This window comes from Alternaria infectoria, assembly GCF_024043175.1.
Source record: "Alternaria infectoria strain BMP 0036 chromosome Unknown scaffold_14, whole genome shotgun sequence".
In the NCBI taxonomy this organism is placed as follows: domain Eukaryota; kingdom Fungi; phylum Ascomycota; class Dothideomycetes; order Pleosporales; family Pleosporaceae; genus Alternaria; species Alternaria infectoria.
In genome coordinates, this window is record NW_026250703.1 from 809,650 (window position 1) to 830,698 (window position 21,049).

Here is a 21,049-nt window from a genome sequence, read left to right on the forward strand (position 1 = left end):
GCGACAGTCGCCTGGGTTCCATCAGGGGACTTGACCGCTCCTCCTGAGACACCTAACCGCCATCCATCCCGCAACCATTAGTGAGGATTCTACTGACGACTCGATGTCCGACGACTCAACTTCCGACAACTCAACTTCCGACGACTCAACTTCCGACGACTCGACTTCCAACAACTCGAATTCCGACAACGACTCAAACTCTAGAACCACCACTGTTGCGATCCGTTCTAGGACTGCTGCCATAAGTTCTAAGAACGCTGCAATCCGTTACAGGGCTGCTGCAATCCGTTCCAGGACTGCTGCATCCGTTTCTAGGAATGATGCATCTTTTTCTTGGGGTGCTACATCTCTTTCTTGGAGAGATGCATCCCTTTTTAGGACTGAAGCATCCCTCTCTTGGGATGATGTAATCCGTTCTGGGACCACTGTAATTAGTTCCAGGACTGCTGCAATCCGTTCTGAGACTGCTGTAATCCGTTCTGAGACTGATGCAATCCGTTCTGAGGCTCATGCAATCTGGTCTGAAGCCATGCGCGATACACCTTCAACATCGTCCGACTCTGAGGAAGAACACTCCGATACCTGCAACAGCGACGACATGAACGAAGACACACGGGAGTACTACGAAGAACTTGCGCTAAATCCACGTCGGCCCCGGTCATTTGACCGCTTCCTCGATCTACCAAAGGAGCTGCGTCTTATGATCTACGAATATGCGGCAGATTGCCAACGTCGCTTTCGATTCGTGAATCGATACGTTGCCATCACGAACTACGAATCCATAACGCCCATTCATCTCACGTGTCGAGCAATTTGTGCGGAGGCTGCACATCTGATGAAATCTATCGTTGAAGCACAGCGAGTCCCGCAAGCAATGCGAGTCCCCCGTATCATCGTTAATGAACGGTCATGGGATAAAATGGACGGTAACAGTGAGGTTATCAGCAAGATTTGCAGAGTGTGCGAAGAAGCCAGATCAAAGAAAGTCAGCGTAAAGAAGGTGGACAAAATCATGCGGAAATCGGATGCAGACCAATATGGCAAAACGGGTTGGCCATACCACCAATACTCCGAGCGAGCATGCGAGGTCATTGCCAACTTTGCCAACTCCGCGGCCATGTATTTCGCTCGGCACGATCCTGAGAAGGCTCCTTCGTTATCTTTTCCCCCATTGTCCAACGATGCTATCGTAGTGTATGTCGCGTTGGTAGATGCTCCGATTGAAGAAACTCCGTTCTTCCGGAGTTTCTTCAAAGACGTAGGAGTTGAAATGCAACAGCATGTCGGTCCTTGTATGGACTCTACCGAGGACATCCACGAAGAATACTCTGTCATTGGAGAGGAAAATGATTACGATGGCAAGCACAGCGTCGTCCTGTACGATGTAAGGCGGGAGCCACGAGAATGGGAAGAGGGAGAACCTCCTGTTGAAGTCTACTACGAGGGTGTTATTGATGAAGAAGCTTGGGAGCGGGACTGGACATAATGCGCTAGGGAACTATGGAAAGGATCTATTACAGTACGGATGTTGAGAAGGGGATGTGAAAAGGTTGAAGAGCGTTCAAGGTGCTCGTGATACGCTTTCAATCGGGACGGACATGGGTGGCACAAATTTGCTCGTGTTTCTTTCAAGGTTATGCTTTGTTGGTATTATATTTTCTCCTCCAGAAAGATGCCAACGAAACCCACCCTAGGGCATTAATAAAACTTTTGAAGATGTCATCTCCTCTTTTCCCACAGAATTCAATTTGCTCGCTTATCAGTGTCTGTGCTAGATTGCCTTGCTAGGATTAGGCTCCGGAAGCTTTTCAAGCCATTTAGCGTAATAATTGGTCTCTCCTAGACCATGTTCACTGACGTCTTCCGGGATTGTGATACCCTTTGCACGATAAAGTTTCCCGACTGTTGGTATTGGCGCGCCTTCTAACAATTTGGCGTACACAGGAAATCGTGCATCACGATCAACCTCAAGGTACGTGACTAAGACGGACTCGAACAAAGGCTTGATGCAAGCATAGGTGACGCGGCCCTCAAACTTCCAGCAGATGCCAGTCTTCAGACTAGCAGGTTCCGGATTCCTCGCCAGTTCGATGCTCTTGATGTCGTGGATGCTGCTGTAGAGACCGGGACTGCAGAACTTGCCGATGACTTTATACGTCTTATAGAGCATATCTGGCAATTCCTCGTACAAGGGCGCAGTAGCTGAAGAGATGAAGTGGCATTTGATGATTTCGCTCCGGGGAAAGCCACATGGCAGTATCGTGAAAGTCATCAGGCCGTCTTCGCCTTCGTCGGCCCAACATTGCTCTACTCTGACGATGGTGCCGGTGAAAATTATCGTGGTCGGCAGTGAGCCTCCTATGTTGACTTGCTCAAACTCAGGGCCCACGTTCTGTGCGATTACCCTGTCCCATTTTGTGATATTCCAAAAGTTCCCGTGATCATCTTGTCCCTCTACCATGAGAGCGTCCGCCATGTCATGGGGATGAATTCCCCTCTTCCGCATGGCTTCGCGCAGGGAACTAGACTGCGAGTTGAGGAAGTCGTTCGATAAAGCTTTAAAGCCATCGGCTAGGTCGATCCTCGTTTCCATCATGTCCTCGTTGTTCAGACACCAGAGCAAATAGCTGGGGCTGGTGTCTGCGACTTGTTTGATGGTCTGGCCGCAATGCTTTCCGAAGTCGAACTCGTACACTTCGTCTGATGTGTCTGCTTCACAGGCTTGAACTGCATGTTCCAGAGAAGACTGCGATAACGATTGCTTCCCGGATGACTTCCTGATACCAGAATCTTTGGCGGGCGATAAGACAGATGCCTGGTTCTTATGTCGAGGTCTCCATTGAACTATTGGTGCGTCATCGTCGGAGTTATTCATAGCTTGGGGTTGTTGAGTGTTGACTATAAATTGATATGTAAAAAGAATGTTATGAGATAACTCTGGGTAGTTGCAAGTGCGGGCTGCAGTAGGTTATACGGACGAGAACACAAGGGGGTAGACACTACCGAGACTTCGACTGCTCCACCTATGTCATCCCAGACCTCGCCCCGCGGAATTGGACCCGGGAAGGAGCACTTATGCAACCCTACGTTGCACCAGAGTTCGTCACTTCCTCGTCCGTCCCCTCTCGAAAGAAAGGAATAGATTGGATGGTCCTGCGGATGGAATGAGGTCCCGCAAGGCGATAGCTACAACGACAGCACGAAGCGTCGTCGATTTCAGCGCGGGTCTTCCATTCAGAGTGTCACACATTGAGGGACGACACGCAGTTTCCGAGTGGAAGGTAGGTGACGCAGGTAGAATGGTAATCACCGTGACACGTTCAGGGATCCTTGCAGCACACGCTCGGGCCACGTCAGCCCCCACTTTCAAACGGCTGTCACCGCCGTGCACATGCGAGGACGACTAGTCGGCTCGACCCTCACATCGTGCCGCGGTAGTGTCTTCAAGTATTGACCAAAAGCTCCTTGTCGACTTCATCTCCCATTTGCTTTCTCCAGGGTGTATCACTGTTGGTGGTTTAGCAACGCGTCGTGCAGGTGCTCTACATCGTCAACGCGTTGCGCGTAGCTTCGAGCCGCGTACCCTTACTTAAGTTGCGGCACAATTTCCTATGCATACCGTGATATGCGATCGAGATCTCCTCGCCTGTAGCGCTTGACTATTTCTTCTCCAGGTCCGAACTTAATTCTGCAAAATTCTCCTCTTGCCTTTCTGCGATCTCGTATTCAAGCGAACGACTTCTTCTGATACCCACGATGAGCTCCGGCGTCAAGCGACAGCGACAACCAGCCGCATCCTCCAATGCCGAGTCCTCCAAGAAGCGACGTACCCAGACGCGCGCAGCACCCAAGAGCCGCGGTCCCTACCGTTTCACCTTCGGTAAATTCAAAGGCAAGACAATACAAGAAGCATACGATGAAGACTATGATTATATCGAAGACTTCATCGTCTTCAAGGGGATGATAGGTCGGAACGATATACTTAAGAAGAATCCTGCCCTGAGAGCTGGTCTGCGCGACCTACCGAAATCCTGGTTGGAACGAAACTCAAGCTTAGAACGACTTCTGGACAACGACCAGCCAGGTGGTCCCAGTATATACGAATACGAGGCCATGGTTCCGAATCAAGGCATGATGAAGATGAACGAAAGGAGCAGTAGCTGCAGGTTCTGGGAAGCGACCGATGGTGCCGTTGTCAGCGCGTCTCATCAAAGCGCACCTACTGTCAAACTCGAAGACTTCGCAGAGGCGCTGGACGATTCTCATTTCACCAAGAGACTAAGTCCGATACACATAGCGTTCACTGCTACGGTCATACGCGTCGAGCGGAGTTTTACAGACTTCGGAATGGGTGGCTCGGACTTCGATCCTTTCAAGATACTGCCATGTGGTTGGCCGTGGGAATCTCCTCTGAGCACTGAAGTTAACGTTGCAATTACCGGTCAGGACACGGTGTGGGCAGAGAATCTGAAGCCTCTGGTATACGGGCACTATCGCTTCAGTGGAAGTCTCGGTACCGGGTCTTCCCCTCCCACGGGCTGGCCTAAGAGTCTCGACGTTCTCAAGGATCCGGAGACTGTCGAACCGAGCAGCGGGTGCTGCTTTCGAATTGCTGGCAAGGTTAAGAAGGTGGATGGTAGGAGTATCAAAGTGAGCGTCAAGAGGGAGAAGGCTCGTTATGCGGATGGCTGGGAGAAGGATGTCACTGTAGAACTGTCGAAGGACGTTCAAGAGCCTGATGTCGGCGCGTCGTGTGTGTTCAAGGGTCATCTCGAACGATTTACTCCAGTATTCAAGGATATAAAGTTCATCGCAGAGACATGCAAGAAGGTTGAAGAGTCATCAACTTGATCATAGCCTAACGTCGTTATCAATGAAATATTCGTATCAGATGAAGAGTACCCCATCAGCTGATAGAATCTGTACTTACTGTCGCAGATCTACCCTTACTGTTACCTCAATCGTTCCCTGACCCTTCACATTCTTGGACGCCGTCCGTTACAATTACCGTCAGAGTCCTTTCTTTTACACTCTTGTGACTCCTTCGGATTTACCTCCTTACAGAAGTGTGGCTTGCGGTTGTGATAGGGTCCCCACGACCCTGATACAGCGTCACATACCCATACCTCTTTTCTCTGGTGACCCATGCAGCATGTATGTTCATCGCGTCCAACCCACTTCCCACACTCGATTTTCGCATTGTCGCAACTGGGAAATGGACAGCTATAACGCTCTTGATCCTCCATGACGTGTCCGTAGACTGGCTGGTTATCGGTCGGAGTAGCCATCTAGGCGTGCAGTGTTGATGGGTATTGTGGAGATTTGTAAAAACGTTGGTGTTCCGACGAGATATAGGCGTTGAGTTTTGATGGGCACTGCTGTGAAGATTTATGAGTACAGAAACAGTATCGGTAGGAAGTAGAGGTTAAAGAAACAGAATTTCGATTCAAATACTGACCATCGCCACGCTTGGTATGTGCTCGTTACACCAAGATGTGTTGACTCTGGCCAAATTCTCTTGACTCATATCCTCTTCTGACGCATCGAAAGAAGACCCTTGGCAGACCCGCTGACCTTGTCATATTCGTGAGTGAGCAGGTAGAGATCCACCGACTCTCTCTGTAGGTCACGCAGATTGGCAATTCAACACTGATGACGCTCACGGCATAATGGTCAAACCAAGTGTTATGGATCAAGGTAAGGACTCCATTGAAATCCTTCGTTCATCCTTACGCAACCCAACTAATGCCGCAAAACCAACGAGTCTGACGCCACAGAAATTACCGTGTACGATAAAGAAAGAACATGTTCTCCTTTCCAGCTCTTAGACAGTACCCGCAATACTCAAGTCCCGAATCTCTTGCAACACCTCTTCCACCCGCGCATCCAGCTCGCCCTGTGCATACTGATCTCTTGTGTTCGCATCCAGATACTGCTGCACTTGCGCCATTCTTGAGTAGGCTTCCGCACAGAACCTCAACTGAATCTTGACCAGCGCCTCGAAACTGGGGTCTAGGTATGGTACTCGCAGGTCGATGAGCTGGGGCAGCTCAGTTGTGAGGGTGTCGTTGAGTTGATCGTACGCGGCCTTGGCGAGTTGTTCGTCCTTCTCAGCACGCGGTAGCTTGGTAACATCCTTGTCGGGCTTGTCGGTGAGCTTCCGGACTTGCGCGCGCATGCGGTCGTAGTCCATCTGCTTGTGTTCGCGCTTTGTGATGCAGGCGTTGATGTCGGGGAAGTAAGAGCAGAATCGCTGGATGGGGTCTAGGACGGTTGTTCGGTAGGGGCCGTCGAGGGCTTTTATCGTCTCGGCGTCTAGGTCGGTAACGGCTTGCTTGTAGGAGCGCGATACGCCGTCTTTGGTGCCCGCGTCGCCGTAGAAGGCGTCGATGGTTTCGGCGATGCGCATTTGTGAGGCGGTCATGGCGCGCAGAGAGTCGAGGTAGCCTTTTGCTTCCTTTTGCAGCTTGTTCGCGGCGGTCTCCATAGTACGGTACCGGCTGGCGTCATGTTAGTCGTGGTATTACGGTGGGATGCCTTATTCTTGTATGAAGTATGCATCTGGTGTGCTGGAGAGCGTACCGCTGCTCAGTCTCGAAGTCGCGGTCATTTGTGCGCTCGACTTGGCCAGTCTTCATAAGAACCTGCGTCGTCGCGCGATTGACGCCTTTCTTGAACCCTGCGTCTGGTGAGCCGGCGGCTTCCTGGATGATCGTCGAGGGGCTCCTTACCGGTCCAAGACATGATTGCGCTGTAGTCCCTCTACTTCCGGGCGACGGTATGTATAGTGAGGTGAGTGAGGTCTGGGATCGTGGGTGGTAGTCGTGGTGTTGCGGGGAGAGTAGCGTGAATGGAGAAGGAGGCCGTGGTTGGGCGCAGTCGAGTGGTTGTTGGCGGGCGGCAGTGCCACAATGACGACGCTACAAGACCCCGGCCGCGCTTTCTGGTGGCTGAGCAACCGCGATTCCGATTTTGATACAACGACCTGACTTCAATGTTTTCACTTCGACCGCTGCAGCGTGCAGCCCCCTCACCTTTTCGTGTATGCTCAGGCTGCCTGCGCAAGTACTCCATCGCCTCGCCAGCGAGACAGAATGCCGGCAAGAACCAGAAGCAGGTGATATTCTCGGGGATCCAGCCCACCGGCGTACCGCATCTTGGAAACTATCTCGGTGCACTGCGGCAATGGGTCAAGCTGCAAGATGAGGCATCTCTGGATACAACGCTTCTTTTCTCAATAGTCGATTTGCACGCGATTACGATAAAACAAGATCCGAGCGAATTGGCAAGATGGCGGAAAGAGATGCTGGCTAGTCTACTGGCAGTAGGACTTGATCCAAAGAGATGCATCATCTTTGCGCAAAGCAGCGTGAAGCAGCATGCAGAGTTGATGTGGATCCTGAGTTGTGGTGCAAGCATGGGCTATTTGGGACGAATGACCCAGTGGAAGGTACACCACCGCTGAAGTAGACCTAGGAAGGCACTATGTTAACATTGTCTTAGAGCAAGCTCTCCTTACCATCCAATGCATCCCCTCTCGATCCCTCCAACAACAAAGACGCCCTCAGACTCGGCCTCTTCTCGTACCCGGTCCTACAAGCCGCCGACATCCTCCTCTACAACACCACCCACGTTCCAGTTGGTGAAGACCAAGCGCAGCATCTCGAGTTCACGCGCGAGCTGGCCAGTGGCTTTAACCACGTCTACTCAGAGTCACAGCCCCTGTTGACTGTTCCACAAACACTTCTGAGTCCCGCGAAACGAGTTATGAGTCTGACTGAGCCAACAAAAAAGATGAGCAAGAGCGACCCGAAACCGAAGAGTCGCATCTTGATAACAGACTCAAGAGAGGAAATACACGGCAAGCTGAAGACGGCATTGACAGACTCCATCGAGGGAGTGAGTTATGACCGCGAAACCAGACCGGGCGTGACAAATCTTGTGGACCTAATGTATCATTTCGATGAGTCGCTCGCTGCGTCGCCGGAAGATCTAGCGAATGACTTGAAGACTTTAAGCATGCGGGCTCTGAAAGAGAAGGTCGCCGATACCGTGGATTCGGGCATCAAGGATACAAGAGAATGTTATCAAGAATTGATGAGCGGAAATCAGAAGGAGCTCATAGAGCATGCAGAAGAAGGTGCACAACGAGCAGAAAAGATCGCCGAGAGCACTATGGAGAGAGTCAGAAATGCTATGGGCATAGCATGGTAGCTTTTGGACAAACATAGCTATGATGAGTCGATATAGTCACAAGCTGAACGCTGTCGAAGCCATGCCGCCTGACAGAGTATCCAGACTCATCCTTCTCTGCTTTTGGAGACTCATAATTGCACGACTCATAGGCACTATTTATTCGCTGCGCGCACAGAGAATGATTCCTGCACTCTGCAATAAGCCATATTTCACACTCAACTCTCGTACAAGACAAACCACATTGCAAACTCTCCCAGGATAACCCCCCCTCCATCTCCAGAGAAACCATCGATTCAACGCTGCGTCGAACTACACGTGTCAAATATCCAATATCACCACAGCCGTCGTACGAAAGAAACATGCCTCAAACTGAAAGCGACGCGTCCACATCTACAAGCGAATACAAAGCCTGCAAGTGGATGGCATCTGGAATTGAATACATATGCCCCGGCGACCAGACTTTTTGCGGCAAGAAAATTTCCAAAGACCAAGACATATGCGACGGGAAATTTTGCGGTTGGCCCAGAGAAAAAACTTGGCAATGTGTTTGTTATGAGGCTGTTCGCCACTGGAACCACCGATGCAGTAAAGATGGTTGTATGGGAATGAGTCCGGATGCGAATTCTCAGGATTTGAAGGATAACGAGTGGCGTGACTCCATCCCGCCCGTCATCAAGACCATAAAGCCTAGCTGGGCGGAATAGAAGTAGCAGAAGACGTGGTCGGGTCGAGTAGGAAATGTGCCAGCAAGTGTCACGGTACAGAGAACGGTCGACAGGGCATTTTGAGACAGTGAGAATTCAAGGAGGGATATCATGATGAGGGTTAGATGTGTAATTCATGCATTCCCTAGTCTACGGCCATTCACATGCAGCCACTGCGCCGCCAATTGCAAGCCCAAAGTAGCCATGCCACGCATGATGAAAAGATGATTCAAGAACTCCGTTCCTATGCAGTGTAGATGCCGTCCTAACCGTGACCGAACCCTAGGCGTGAAAGCCCGTTGCAGGCGTAACGCCATGAATACCATGCCGAAACCGAACGCCGCGCTTATGATGAAGACGTGGAAGAAAACCGAGGAATGGAAAGTTGGGCAAGGGGGTGAGAGGGCAATGCGCAGTTCCTAGTGCGCGAGTGTCCACCATATCGTTGGACGGGGGTGAGGGGGAAATGGGGTAGGGGCTGCCGAATCGCATGATGACGAAGAGAGGAGTGTTGAGGTAGGTGATACTGCCGGTGAAGGGACAAGGATGAGGGTGTCAGAACCCGAATCCTCTTCAGACGCTGGGGACCCACCCCTAAGTAGCCCTGGCATGCGGATATGAGACATTCGCATGATGAGGGGCTCAGAGTAGCAGTCCATGGGCAACGTCTAGCGCTTCATGGGGGTGTCGGCATCCTCGTCGTCTTCCGCATCATCGTCATCGCCCTCGAAGTCGGAATCCATTTCTTGATCCTCGTCAGGGTCGCTCTCGCTGCCACCAAAGTCCAGGCTCTCAGCATCGCTGTCTTCCCAGCTCATGTCAAACTCGCCCTCGTCCTTCTCTTTCTTCCATGCCGTCTCGTGTGTTGGCATGACAAAGTCCGTGGGGATGTCCGCCTTTGACAGCTCGAGATCCTTCTTGACCATCTCTTTGTACTGCTCGGGCTTGTTGCGCAGCATGACTCCCGCATCGACGTTAGCGGGTGAGGAAACCTCGGCATCGTCCAGCAGAGAGAGGATGGATATTAGGACTGTCTCCACGCGCTGCACGGGTGACCAGCGCTCGGCGGCAGTCTCGCCGGACATCTCGTCATCGCCGGGTGGGTGGAGGATGGAGATACATAGGCGGCCGTCGGGGTAAATGTTGGGGTGGTAAAGCGGGCGGATGAACTTGAAATCTGGTAAACCGTTAGCTCTTGCCCTGCGCTTCGCGACTCCTTCCATCCCTGGAACCGCGTATTGGCAGTGACGTACCTGGCGGGCTATGCGGGTAGTTGCGAGGGAAGGTCATCTTGGCCTTGAAGTAGCCGCCGTAGTACATGGACTCTTCGTTCATGACTATCAGGGCGACACTCCACTCAAAGACGTTCTCGTTGATGAGCTGTGACGTGGTTAGCTCGGTGCTCCTGCACCGCCACTAGGACTGTGACTCCGGAGGGAATGTCACCAAGACGCACCTCGATGTTTGTCCACTTCTCCTTGCTGAGCTGCTTGAACTCATTCATGAGTATCCGCTGCGCCATTTCCGCCATGTTGCCTTCTCGGTCCGGGGTCCTTGCTGAGGCGTGTAGTGTTCGTGGGGGTGCAGGAACAGTACTGTATTCGCCGGGCGGTCGGTTGGGTGTTGTCTACGTGTAAAAGTGAGAGTGTGGGTAGAGAGAACGTCCTGGTGGTTTGTGCAAGGAGTGAGAGAGCGGCGGAAGGGCGAGAGTTTGTACTTAAGGGAGTCGGTCGGCTGAGGCGCTGCATGATCGAATGCTCTCGCCGAAACAAGGATCACTTAGTCCGCCCCTCGGCAGGAGCCTAAGTCACCGCTTCCGAACTCGCGGACAACGAGTGGAACCTTCCTTACTTGGTCCTCATGACTGCAGGGGCTCACCGTCACCACGTTTCTTTCATCATCGGCACAGTTGCTGTTCGGCGCCTTGTATGCCGCGCATTCTGGGTTTGGCAGTGTTCCTTCCGACCTCGGAACGAATAGGAACGGTACGGAATGTCACCTTGGACGCGTCCCAAGGTTGTCTGCTCGCGTGATAGCACAGAGTTGCGGCTTATCTACGCTTCCATCTATCATCGCGTCTTTGGATGTCATGTGAGTGTATGAACAAGGTAGTATAAACACGCGCTACCAATGCATGCCGTTTCATGTGATGTCATCATGGGCACTATCGGCACCTGAAACAATACTGTAAAGCATTCTTTTGCTTTGTCTATTCGCGTACGCCAATCCCTAGCTTCATGGCTCATTGTACAGGGTATGCGCGCCTTCTTTTTCGGCTTGTGTGGTTTGCTTCTTACTACCTTCTACCGAAAGCCACACGTAGTTGTCGATCTGTGTGATCATCACATATGTATCCAATTCCATACTCAGGCGATGTGCTGGCAGCAAAGAGCTTTGCGACGAGAACAATACTTTTCTAATCTAGAGTATATCTAATGCCGACATGATCGTGTATGACGTGACCCCGAATTATGACAACCTCCGGTACACCAGCGCTGGCGTTAATACATGTACTGAATGAAAAACCACGATACTGAACATAGGAGAATCAAAGACAGAAAGTGTCCAACTGACAAAACAGGGAATTACCAACCGACAAATTCAATCAAATGTAACGCATCCTCTTAGCAACCCCCAAGCAGACAGCAACGAAAAGGACAATAACACCAATAATGCCAAAGAACCATCCGAGGCTGCCATCCTGACCAGGAACCTTGACGTTCATACCAAACAGACCACAAATCAAGTTGAGCGGAACGAGAATCGTAGCGATGACCGTAACCTTCTGAAGCGTAGCGTTGCTGTCGTTGCCTTGAATGACTTGATCAACCGAGATTTGCGCAAGGTAGTTGGAGTGTGCGCGGCTGAGCATCTTCTCGAAATGAGCCAAGTTGGACATCATAGTGACGACGTGATCCTGGATATCACTGAGGTACATGCCCACGTCACCCCGAGGAGCAACGCTGTACGACTCATTGCAACGCTTGGCGAAGCCTTTGATGACATCTGCCTTGCCGCCCAAGAGACGCAGAAGCTGCATGACGCGCTTGCGGCAGTCGCCGATCGATCGAAGAATGGCGCGAGAATCTTCAATGCGCGCAGTGAAGACCTGATCCTCAATCGCATCTGCCTCATCTTCGATGCCCCGAATGACAGGTGCAAAGCTGTCGACAATGTCGTCGATGAGGGCGTAGCAGATCCAGTCAGCGTTGAGGTTGATGTAATCGCGAAGACGGCTGATGCGCTTGCGCACAGAAAACGTGTGTGGGCTCTCGCAGAAAGTGAAAGTTAGGATGCCCTCCTTGAATACGACAGCATAGAAGTTGACAGGCTCCAAGTATTCCTCCGATTCCTTGTCAGCTTGGAAGAAGGAACGGAAAGAGACGAAGTAGTATTGATGGAAGAGCTCCACCTTTTCGCGCGGCTCTTGGACGCAGATATCCTCACGGGTGAGAGGGTGCACGCCGAAAGCCTTGGAGATGGCGAAGACTTCCTCTTCTGTAGGGTTGACCATGTCGAGCCACCAGACGCCGCCGTCTGATGGGGTGTCAAACAGATCGCGGAAGCGTTCGCCGGGCATAAGCAGACCGCCCAGTTCGGCAGCATGGATCGTGTCGTCCAACTCAGACGAGAAGAAGGTCCAGCGGTTGAGCTTCACTTCTGGCGCCGGCTTCTCCGCGAATACGTGCGACAGACCTTCCTCGGCGAGCTTCTCTTGGATCGCAGGGTCCGCATTCTTAAGGCTCAAAGCGTCGCTGTCTGTCTTGGGTGTTCCTGACTGGCTGGACTTGGGGCGGAGATCGGAGAAGACCTTGGGCTTTGTGGAAAGGTTGGAAGCGGTACTCGCCTTGTGTCGCAGAGGCTGGCCGATGGGCGTCTTCTCTTGAGCCTCTGCGACAAACTCCTCCAACTCTTCGTAGTCGAACCTAGTAGTCTTGCCAGTATCCTCGGCCACAGGGAAGCACACATCCTCCTCGGCAGAGCTGTGCGCAGATGCAACTTCAACGTTGTGCAGCTCATCAGGACGCTCGTCGCTGATTGTCGGACGGCGCGCAGTGCCGCGAGAAAGCGTCCTGTTCAATCCCAGCTCGAGCTCGGAACCAGCATGGCTCTGGAGGGTGTTGGCACGGTCGCGGCGCCTAGGGCCGGCGAATGCGTCGACAGAGTTGGGAGGGGAGACGGAGCGCGAAGTGGTCGACGAAGCCCTGCTCCTAGTCAGGCGCTCGACTGCCGGGTCGCGCGGGCGCCTGAATGTCTCTCGTCGGGCCTGTGGGCTGTGCGCCAGAGAACCGCGGCGGATGTAGGCATCGGGAGCCAAGTGTTGGTCATCGTCTACGACGGCGCTTTCGAAATCGCGCCGAGTGATGTCTGCCTCGAGGGCCTCGTTGACTTGGAGGAGTATGTTGGGTCGGTCTTGGCCCTGAACGCTTGCGAAGGTCGGTCGGCGCGACCTAGGGGGCGAAGTGGCATCGGCTCGTGGGAGCGATACGGGCTGGTGGCGGTGGTCGTCGAGGTCAGACACCGGGGTGCTGAACCTCGTTTGGTTCTCGGATCTCGGAGTGTCAGTCATATTGGCGACTCAGGCGGCGATGAGTAGGACTCCGAATCAGATGTCGTATGCTTTGGTTAAGCCAGGTTGTTGGTGGATTCAGCGACTTCTTGCAGCGCAAGAACCACAGAAGCGGGCGAGTCGCTTGTGAGCGCTCACCTCTAGGGCGCGCTCAACTTGACGATGGCTTCGCGTAGGGTGGTCCCCTACACTAAGCCGATGGGAGACAGAGTCCAGTAGCCAGACTTCCACACCCTGTGGGAATAGGAAGAAATGTAGAGACGGTGATGCAGTAGCGAATGAATGTGTTTGCTGTTAGGGCGAGTTATGGTGGCTTGTGGTCGCCGCCGTATACCCAGGCCTTTGTGCCGAGCAAGGGGCGGATGAAGGAAAGCTTGTCGAGGTAGAGTCCCGCCAACTTGGTGGTTTGTATGTATATGGACGCCGTAGCGTCAGAAGGTGCGGTGTAAGGGGACGGTTGCAAAAACAAAGACCCCTTGAGCGATCAGTCGCGGTGGTGGATGGCGGTCCACGGAGATAAGAGCCGGATGGGTGGAAGGTGCGCGATCGCGACTGCTGGCAGTTGGTATCGTGAGGCGGTTGAAAGTCGATGGGAAGTGCGGTGGGTGGAAGTCCAGGGGACGGTGGGAGTGTTGTTGAAGGGACGGTGCGGGACTCAAATACCGCGATTGAGCGATGGGTCAAGGAAAAAGCTTGTGCAGCGACGGAACCTACTGGCCCGTTCTGATTGGGCAGACGCACTCAGAGAACGACAAACGGTCATGCATGTGACTGATCGAGAACTCGGCCGCTGTGGAGAGAGCGAGTGAAAGTGGTGCCGCACATTCCGCGGCCTAACCGGCCAAGGTTCTTGTTGCACCTGGGAGGGCGAACCAGGTACCAAATGCTGTTGTTGCGTCAATGTTGGGCGTAAATCAAGAGGCGCCGTTAGTGAAGGCTAGTGCGGCTGCGGACCCCTGCCTTCTCGATGTCCCGGCTCGTGGTAATGCCACCTCTCCGAGACAGTTAGGCCCGTTAGACGTTCAGTAGAGTTCCAAGTGACATCCGTTCCCGATCTTCACCAACCTAGCCTTCAAATACAACGATCACGACTCGGACATCCAGCATACCCCATCACCATGGCCGACCAGCTTCTGGAGCAGGTGCGCGACGCGGTCGAGGGCCAGATTGTATGCGACAGCGACGCCGCTACCTGACTTGATGCATGTGCTAACACGACCAGGACTTTGAGGGTCAGCGGCTTGCAGAGATGCTGAGCACTGTCCTGCTTGGTGCGGCTGGTGTATGTGTCCCTCGCCCGCCTGATACACTTCAACAAGCTGACAACACAGATCATCGCATTCATCGTTGGCTTCCTGCAGCAAGACATTCGAATGGCACTCTACATTGGCCTCGCCGGCTCCGCGCTCACATTCCTCGTTGTCGTACCCCCGTGGCCTTTCTACAACAAGAACCCCGAGGACTGGCTCCCGCCGCACAACACGACATCACAGTACAACATCGACGTAGACGGGCAGAAAGTCGGATAGTCGCGCTGGGACACGGAAGGAAGTCGCATGGTCAGGACACTTCACGATCGTAATGGAATCTGATTCGACGATGATGACCGCCTACGCTGCTACTTCTCCATGCTCTCATAGCCCTTTTGTGAAGGCCCTACTAACGCCGGACGTCCGAATGAAACCAAGACCCATGTTTGTCCCTGCTGAAACCAATCTCTCCACGGCATTGCGAGCGTCTATCGGCCGTACTTTTGGAACTCCCAGTCTCGGTTATCTAACGGGCAGACTTGTCTGGTCTTGAGCCATCGTGAAATGCAGTGGAAGTGGAAGGCGTGCTGTCATGTGTCAGTACGGGTCAGTGCAGTGTCATGATAGAGCGTACGTTGCAGATGCCCCAGGCGACTGTGCATTCTTCGCTGGTGGCGGAGGCTTGGTTGGCCTGGCACTCGATGCAGAGGTCCATGATGTGGTTACGGCAAATGGCGCAGTTGTCGACGACGATATCCCAAGCCCAGAGAGCAACGGCGTTCCACTGCGTCACGTTAGCTTCAATCTCTAAGTCCTGCCCTCTGTCGTGTTGATGCCGACCTTCTTGACCTCGAAACGTTTCTTGTCGCCCTCTGCAGCACTGGCCTTGCCGGTCTTGGTCTTCGCCGGGGGCGCGTCTGCCATGTCGACATCCGCCATGATTATGTGATGTATCGGGGTGGTGGGGTGCGCGGGGAGTTGGTTGGAGTGGAAGCTGCTGGGGTTGACGCAGCGCGGTGGTGGTAGGCGGTGTACGGGCGGTTGCAGTTGAAAGGGAACAACGTGCAGCTCGCGGAATTATATGGCGGTGGCAAAGTTTTGTTGCAGCGCTGCCAGTGTGTTTGTAGGTGAAGGCGCAGTGTGCAGGCGTCAGGCTCCAGCTACGAGCTCCCGAATGCCAAGGCCAGGCCCTGTGTACTGTACCAACCTTGGGACGAGGTGCCAGGTGAAAGGGAATGCACAATCTTTCGCCAAGCGTCCAAATTCCCTTCGGACGAGCAAACGCCATAATGCCACCGCTATTCGCGATTCAAAGACGGGCGCCCGACAGCCTCCCGCTTCCATCATACCCAACCCGACCTCTCAGCCCTACGCCGCCGCAACCGTCAGTGCGCCTTGCCGAGATCAGCCTCGTTGGATCACAGCCACCTCCGCGCCGTTCACCGTCGATGCGACCGACTCTGCTCACAACACCCTCACTCTTCGCCCTATCTCACCCAACGGCGCGTGCCTATCTATACCCCGCGAATCTGGATATGATCACTTCAACATCTAACCCTTGCACATTCCCACCTTATCAGACAAAGACACAGACCGCGTCATCGCGCATCCAACCCACTACCTCATCACGAACCAAGAGCGTCCGCCTGCGCCCTACCAGATAACCCACCCCCATCACAATACAACAACTCCACGTAAAACGCTTCACATGTCGACAGTACAGACGACGGCCTCTCCACGCGCTCCCCGGGGCAAGCCGCAGAGCCCAGCTCAGGCAGCGCATGTCAACGCCGGCCGGCAGTCGCAACGCAAACCGCGAGGCAACCGCGCACACAATGGCTACAACCAGAACCAACACAATGCGGCAGGAGCGTCCCCGAGCAAGATGCCCGCTGAGCTCGCCCACGCGGAAGGCGCGTCCCACTCAGGTGAGGACGCGCACATGCCCTCTGGACCGCGCAACATGAGGAAGCCCAACCAGTCCCATCCCTCCATCGACCGCGTCTTCTCTCCTCCTGAATCAGAGCCTGTTCCGATCAATCCGTCTGCTACCCCGGCTAAGATCCAGGCCGCCTATGCCGGCCCGACCTTCCATGCTTCTCCGGCTCCTTCTGCTCTGCCTATACCCAAGTTTCTTTCTCGTTCTGTGCCGGCCAAGACACGTGCTGGTCCACCCACTCCCCCGCCCGAAGATAGTTCTGATTCTGCTTCTCCAAGTCCTTCTGCTTCTCCTTCCCGCGCCCCGGTGGCCGTTCCTCCTCGTAATGAACAATCTCCATTGGACCTGCTTTTCAAGGCGGATGCAGCTGAGAGAGCCAAGGGCAACCATGGACGCCCAGCCTCCCACGGACCTTTCAACCCAATGGACACTTCCAGGCCACAGCACTTGAAGCATGATTCGTCACACTCGATGAATGGCGTCTTTCCCATAGAGCTTGACGGGGAAAGCAAGCACGCACACATGTCTCCTCCACCAGCAGCCTCGCCCGCCTCGCATCGCTCCGTTACAGATCCCACCAAGATTCCACAGCTCAAGGATATGCAACAGCAGGGTAACGGCAACGATGTTATGAACGACCTACTGAATCGTCTCTCAATGTCACAGAAGAAGCCTTCGGCAACACCGCCTCGACCGGATGCGCAGGGTCCACAAGGATTCATGATAGGTCAGACACCATCACCTTTCCATGACGGTCGCCCTCCCCAGAACCCTTCTGGACCCACCACACCGCAGGCACCACCGCCGAACCAAGACTCTGAATTTTTCTATGGCAACCGTAATCTTTCTCCCTTGTTCAAAGCCGCAAAGGGCGATTCTGCAAAGAAACGCAACTCTGGTCTTCGTACCGAGATCTCGGCTGAGTCTCCTATGGTCGGACCGGGCAACTTCCAGAGCTTTCCTTCTGTTCCTCCCACTCAGATGATGGACCCCAACGCCTTTTCCCGAGATCAGCCAGGCAACGGCAACGGAGGCTTTGCCAACGGGCCCCGGCCATCAGCACCCCATGTACAATCCTATCAACAAAGTCCAAACAACCGTAGGAAGACGCCTGGCCGGCAGCCACAACAGCCACAACAGCCTCGCCCCGACACTTACCAGAAACGAGGCAATATGAGTGGGACTGGAAATACCGCGGCTAATGCTCCTCCAGCATCTGCTCCGAAGGCCCCTACCAGCATGATGTCCTTTGTACCTTCATCAGTCGCTGCTAAACAACGCAAGACCTCAGCCCCCGCTGCCACTGCTGGTGCCTCACCCATGAAAACCGCCACCCCTTCCAATACGTTGTCTCTGGAGCAGGATCTCAAACGCTTGCTCAATCTCAGCCCGGCTGGCGAGTCCAGCGTCAGGTAGTCGTTGTTTCTACGAGACCTGCCATGTTTGGGCATGGTTTGGGCTCACTACATTCGCTTGTTTATATGGATTTTCTATTTGTTCCATGTTTATGGTTCATGATTGTATTGTCACTTCATTTGGAGTTTATGGCGTTATCAATGGCTGGTGGCCATCTTTCTCGTGGAAGTAGTGAGCATTGACGGGCATGTCGTCTCAGGTTCTTTGGTCCAGCGCAAGCGTTTCTTTTGTCACTGTTCATGAATGGATGCATGGACATGGGATTTGAAGAGCTGGAAATCAGGCGTTTTCTTGCACCATGTTTCATGTTCTGGTGCATAGGCACTTTAGGGAATGTCTCGACTGGCTATGAGAAGTGAGCTTCTTCCGACAATTCTCTGCTGTCCATGATCTGGATCCAGGCACGACTCAACTCGACTATCACTACATCACCACAAACCACAAGTAAAAATCAAGAAAAAAATATAAGGGCATGATGCTCGGCTTCGGTGTCTCCCTCGGGAGGCACGAAGTTTTCATGTCCAAACAAGGTTTCCGTTCGGCACGGCTTCGTGATGGTGAGCTGCTTCCCTATATTGTTTCTTCGTTTGACTTTGATTTCCACGTCATCTGTTCTGTCTGCAAGAGAAGTATATAGCCCAGACAAGAGCATGGGGTGGCATACTAACTGTTGGGCGAGCGAGGGTCCTCCCTGCCTTCGACTCATCACGGGAGTGAACTCTCACTTTCACCATCCCATGTCACTAGCGGCACGTGCCAGTGCTGCTTGGCACTTGTCGCGATCTACCCTGAGTAAGCACCTCCAGTGGGCGCAGGTTCATTTTCCAGTTGTCTTCTCGCGCCTGTTTACGCACCACCAATTACACCCCCGCTCGATCGCTTTGATTCTTCTTTGCAGGCAATCACGCGACTTTTGCAACACTCGCCCGACCTTACGTACTAACACAAAATCGAATTGTCGCAACTGTCAACTGCCGCAACTGGTCAGGATGAAGAGTCTTCGGAGCAAAGGTAGGCTCTTATTCTCTCCCATAGGCAGCGTTGAGCCCGGGATGGATTCACTCTCGCTCCACAACCGCAAAAGCTCTAGCGTTAACATATAGATAGCGTCGCACTTCTTCAGAGATAGCCCAAGTCGTGATGAGAAGACCGCTATCGCCGACAGTTCGGACATCGACTTTGACGCCGGGATTCAGGACGTGGATATGCGGAAAAAGCGTAAGTCACTGTCCCGCATGTAGGCGGAGACACACTAAAAACATGTGCAGCATCGCGATTCTTTGGGCGCAAGAACGACAAGCTAAACAAGCCACTGCCTACTCTGCCTTCCGCTCCCAACTCGTTCACGCCACTCTCCCCAGTCGCTACGCGTGTCACCCCAGGACAGCACGGCGATAGCTTCGAGAACCTACCCGAATACGAGGAGTTGGAAGAGGAAGAGTATCAAACAAGCTCACCGGCACTTCCGCCAGCTTCGCGCAGCCTCTCCGCCACTCCAGAGCACAAACACGCTCGCGGTGGAGAGCCGCTCAGATCAAAGTCGCGGCCCAACTTCGCATTGCTTAGAGAAAAAGGCATGTTTACTGCTTTCCATGCATACATCGACTCAATGTTGACTCGTATTACAGGCTCTCGTCTCTTCGGCGGCAGCAAGAACAACGACTCCACGCAGTCACCAACGCCTCCGCCTGTTCCACAGATACCTACTAGCGTTCCTCTCCCCAAAGCACGCCTTCCTGGCCTCACATCACTGTCAACAGCACGCGGATCGCGCGGATCGCTCGCCAAGACTCAAAACCGCAGCGTCTCCATATCCCGCCCTCAGCTCATGGCCCAACTCTGTAGTCCACCCATCCCAGAAGACCACGTCACGGTACCCTTCGAAAAGCGTCCCGGACCACCACCACCCCGCCCTCCGCGTCCTGATAGTCTCGACGAAGAGACTCTAGCTTTCATGCGCGAAAGCGGCACACGTATGGTCCTCCCCTCCAGCAACCGCGGCAGCACCAGTACAGCGACAGCCTCGACACCCCGCAGCCAGGCTAGTTCCATCGAAGCACGTCTGGGTTTCCCCTCTGGTCACGGCACTCCTCGTTCTTGCTCCATTGAGTCTCCTCTCGCAGCGCGCTTCACGCCCGATCCCAATCAGGCCCTTCCCGTCCGTGACAGCAGTGGCGATTTGGTGTTGAGTCGCTTTAGCGAGTATGTTCGTTACCAGCAACAGCGTAGCCATGCGGGCGATGGTGTTGATGCTGAGGATAGGGAAGTTGGTCCTATTGAGCTGTGGGATCCTAGTAAAGAGGGTGATTGGACGCTGGAGAAGCGGATTAGTCAGGGTAGGGATGGGAGGCCGGGTGGTATGCTGTTTCGCGATAGGTGGGGTGGGTTTCATTTCGTGGCTGATATCTAGGCTCTGCGTGGATGTCAGTGGGATGCATGTCGTTGTTTCGATATGAAAAGTTTGTAGCTCTTGTTTTGCACTGGAAGATGGACGGGCGAGTGTGGATGCGTCTTGGATGCATCCTTTGGCTAGTTATTAGGCAGATAATATTGATGTCCAGCACTGACACCCTCACTTTGAACCATGCATCCACCTTATACAAGGGAAAAACTGAACAGGCCTACAGCCTACGTCGACATTAGGTTACCTGCTTTGCGTGTTTACATGTTAATGTAGGCTGTAACAATAAAAGTGTAGGCTATAGACCTGTTTAGTTTTTCCCTAGGTTGACGTGCATCCGCGACTCTAAATTGAGCTTCAAGCACGTGGCGCACCTTCCGTTATCGTTTCTCACCGTGAGGCCCATCCCCACACGTCACTCACCGTCCGCGTTAGTGGCTCCGACACTTAGATCTTCATCGCAACCTACTCTCTCTCTCTCTCGCGGGGGGGGGGGGGGGGGGGGGGGGGGGGGGGGGGGGGGGGGGGGGGGGGGGGGGGGGGGGGGGGGGGGGGGGGGGGGGGGGGGGGGGG

At 53.6% G+C, this 21,049-nt stretch overlaps 10 protein-coding genes across 10 annotated transcripts; 6 read left to right on the forward strand and 4 right to left on the reverse strand.

The window, feature by feature from the left end:
* Positions 1–529: 529 nt before the first annotated feature.
* J4E92_008027 (uncharacterized protein) lies at positions 530–1,486 on the forward strand (the record flags this gene model as incomplete). The annotated part of the gene is made up of 1 exon (XM_051499384.1): positions 530–1,486. One exon carries the CDS (start codon positions 530–532, stop codon positions 1,484–1,486), a length of 957 nt encoding a protein of 318 aa, XP_051350633.1.
* Positions 1,487–1,771: 285 nt separating this feature from the next.
* On the reverse strand, positions 1,772–2,733 carry J4E92_008028 (uncharacterized protein; the record flags this gene model as incomplete). Its single annotated transcript, XM_051499385.1, has 2 exons — positions 1,772–2,627; positions 2,729–2,733. The coding sequence occupies 2 exons, from the start codon at positions 2,731–2,733 to the stop codon at positions 1,772–1,774; spliced, it is 861 nt and encodes a 286-aa protein (XP_051350634.1).
* Positions 2,734–3,802: 1,069 nt separating this feature from the next.
* J4E92_008029 (uncharacterized protein) lies at positions 3,803–4,851 on the forward strand (the record flags this gene model as incomplete). The annotated part of the gene is made up of 2 exons (XM_051499386.1): positions 3,803–3,809; positions 3,845–4,851. The coding sequence occupies 2 exons, from the start codon at positions 3,803–3,805 to the stop codon at positions 4,849–4,851; spliced, it is 1,014 nt and encodes a 337-aa protein (XP_051350635.1).
* Positions 4,852–5,824: 973 nt separating this feature from the next.
* Positions 5,825–6,487, reverse strand: HOB3 (BAR adaptor protein Hob3; the record flags this gene model as incomplete). Its single annotated transcript, XM_051499387.1, has 1 exon — positions 5,825–6,487. The coding sequence occupies one exon, from the start codon at positions 6,485–6,487 to the stop codon at positions 5,825–5,827; it is 663 nt and encodes a 220-aa protein (XP_051350636.1).
* A 948-nt stretch (positions 6,488–7,435) lies between these two features.
* Positions 7,436–8,214, forward strand: J4E92_008031 (uncharacterized protein; the record flags this gene model as incomplete). The annotated part of the gene is made up of 2 exons (XM_051499388.1): positions 7,436–7,443; positions 7,569–8,214. The coding sequence occupies 2 exons, from the start codon at positions 7,436–7,438 to the stop codon at positions 8,212–8,214; spliced, it is 654 nt and encodes a 217-aa protein (XP_051350637.1).
* A 1,354-nt stretch (positions 8,215–9,568) lies between these two features.
* J4E92_008032 (uncharacterized protein) lies at positions 9,569–10,431 on the reverse strand (the record flags this gene model as incomplete). Its single annotated transcript, XM_051499389.1, has 3 exons — positions 9,569–10,077; positions 10,154–10,280; positions 10,357–10,431. The coding sequence occupies 3 exons, from the start codon at positions 10,429–10,431 to the stop codon at positions 9,569–9,571; spliced, it is 711 nt and encodes a 236-aa protein (XP_051350638.1).
* A 1,074-nt stretch (positions 10,432–11,505) lies between these two features.
* J4E92_008033 (uncharacterized protein) lies at positions 11,506–13,470 on the reverse strand (the record flags this gene model as incomplete). Its single annotated transcript, XM_051499390.1, has 1 exon — positions 11,506–13,470. The coding sequence occupies one exon, from the start codon at positions 13,468–13,470 to the stop codon at positions 11,506–11,508; it is 1,965 nt and encodes a 654-aa protein (XP_051350639.1).
* A 1,118-nt stretch (positions 13,471–14,588) lies between these two features.
* On the forward strand, positions 14,589–14,999 carry J4E92_008034 (uncharacterized protein; the record flags this gene model as incomplete). Its single annotated transcript, XM_051499391.1, has 3 exons — positions 14,589–14,639; positions 14,693–14,752; positions 14,802–14,999. 3 exons carry the CDS (start codon positions 14,589–14,591, stop codon positions 14,997–14,999), a joined length of 309 nt encoding a protein of 102 aa, XP_051350640.1.
* A 1,429-nt stretch (positions 15,000–16,428) lies between these two features.
* Positions 16,429–18,075, forward strand: J4E92_008035 (uncharacterized protein; the record flags this gene model as incomplete). The annotated part of the gene is made up of 1 exon (XM_051499392.1): positions 16,429–18,075. One exon carries the CDS (start codon positions 16,429–16,431, stop codon positions 18,073–18,075), a length of 1,647 nt encoding a protein of 548 aa, XP_051350641.1.
* Positions 18,076–19,064: 989 nt separating this feature from the next.
* Positions 19,065–20,485, forward strand: J4E92_008036 (uncharacterized protein; the record flags this gene model as incomplete). Its single annotated transcript, XM_051499393.1, has 2 exons — positions 19,065–19,071; positions 19,344–20,485. The coding sequence occupies 2 exons, from the start codon at positions 19,065–19,067 to the stop codon at positions 20,483–20,485; spliced, it is 1,149 nt and encodes a 382-aa protein (XP_051350642.1).
* Between the last annotated feature and the right edge of the window lie 564 nt (positions 20,486–21,049).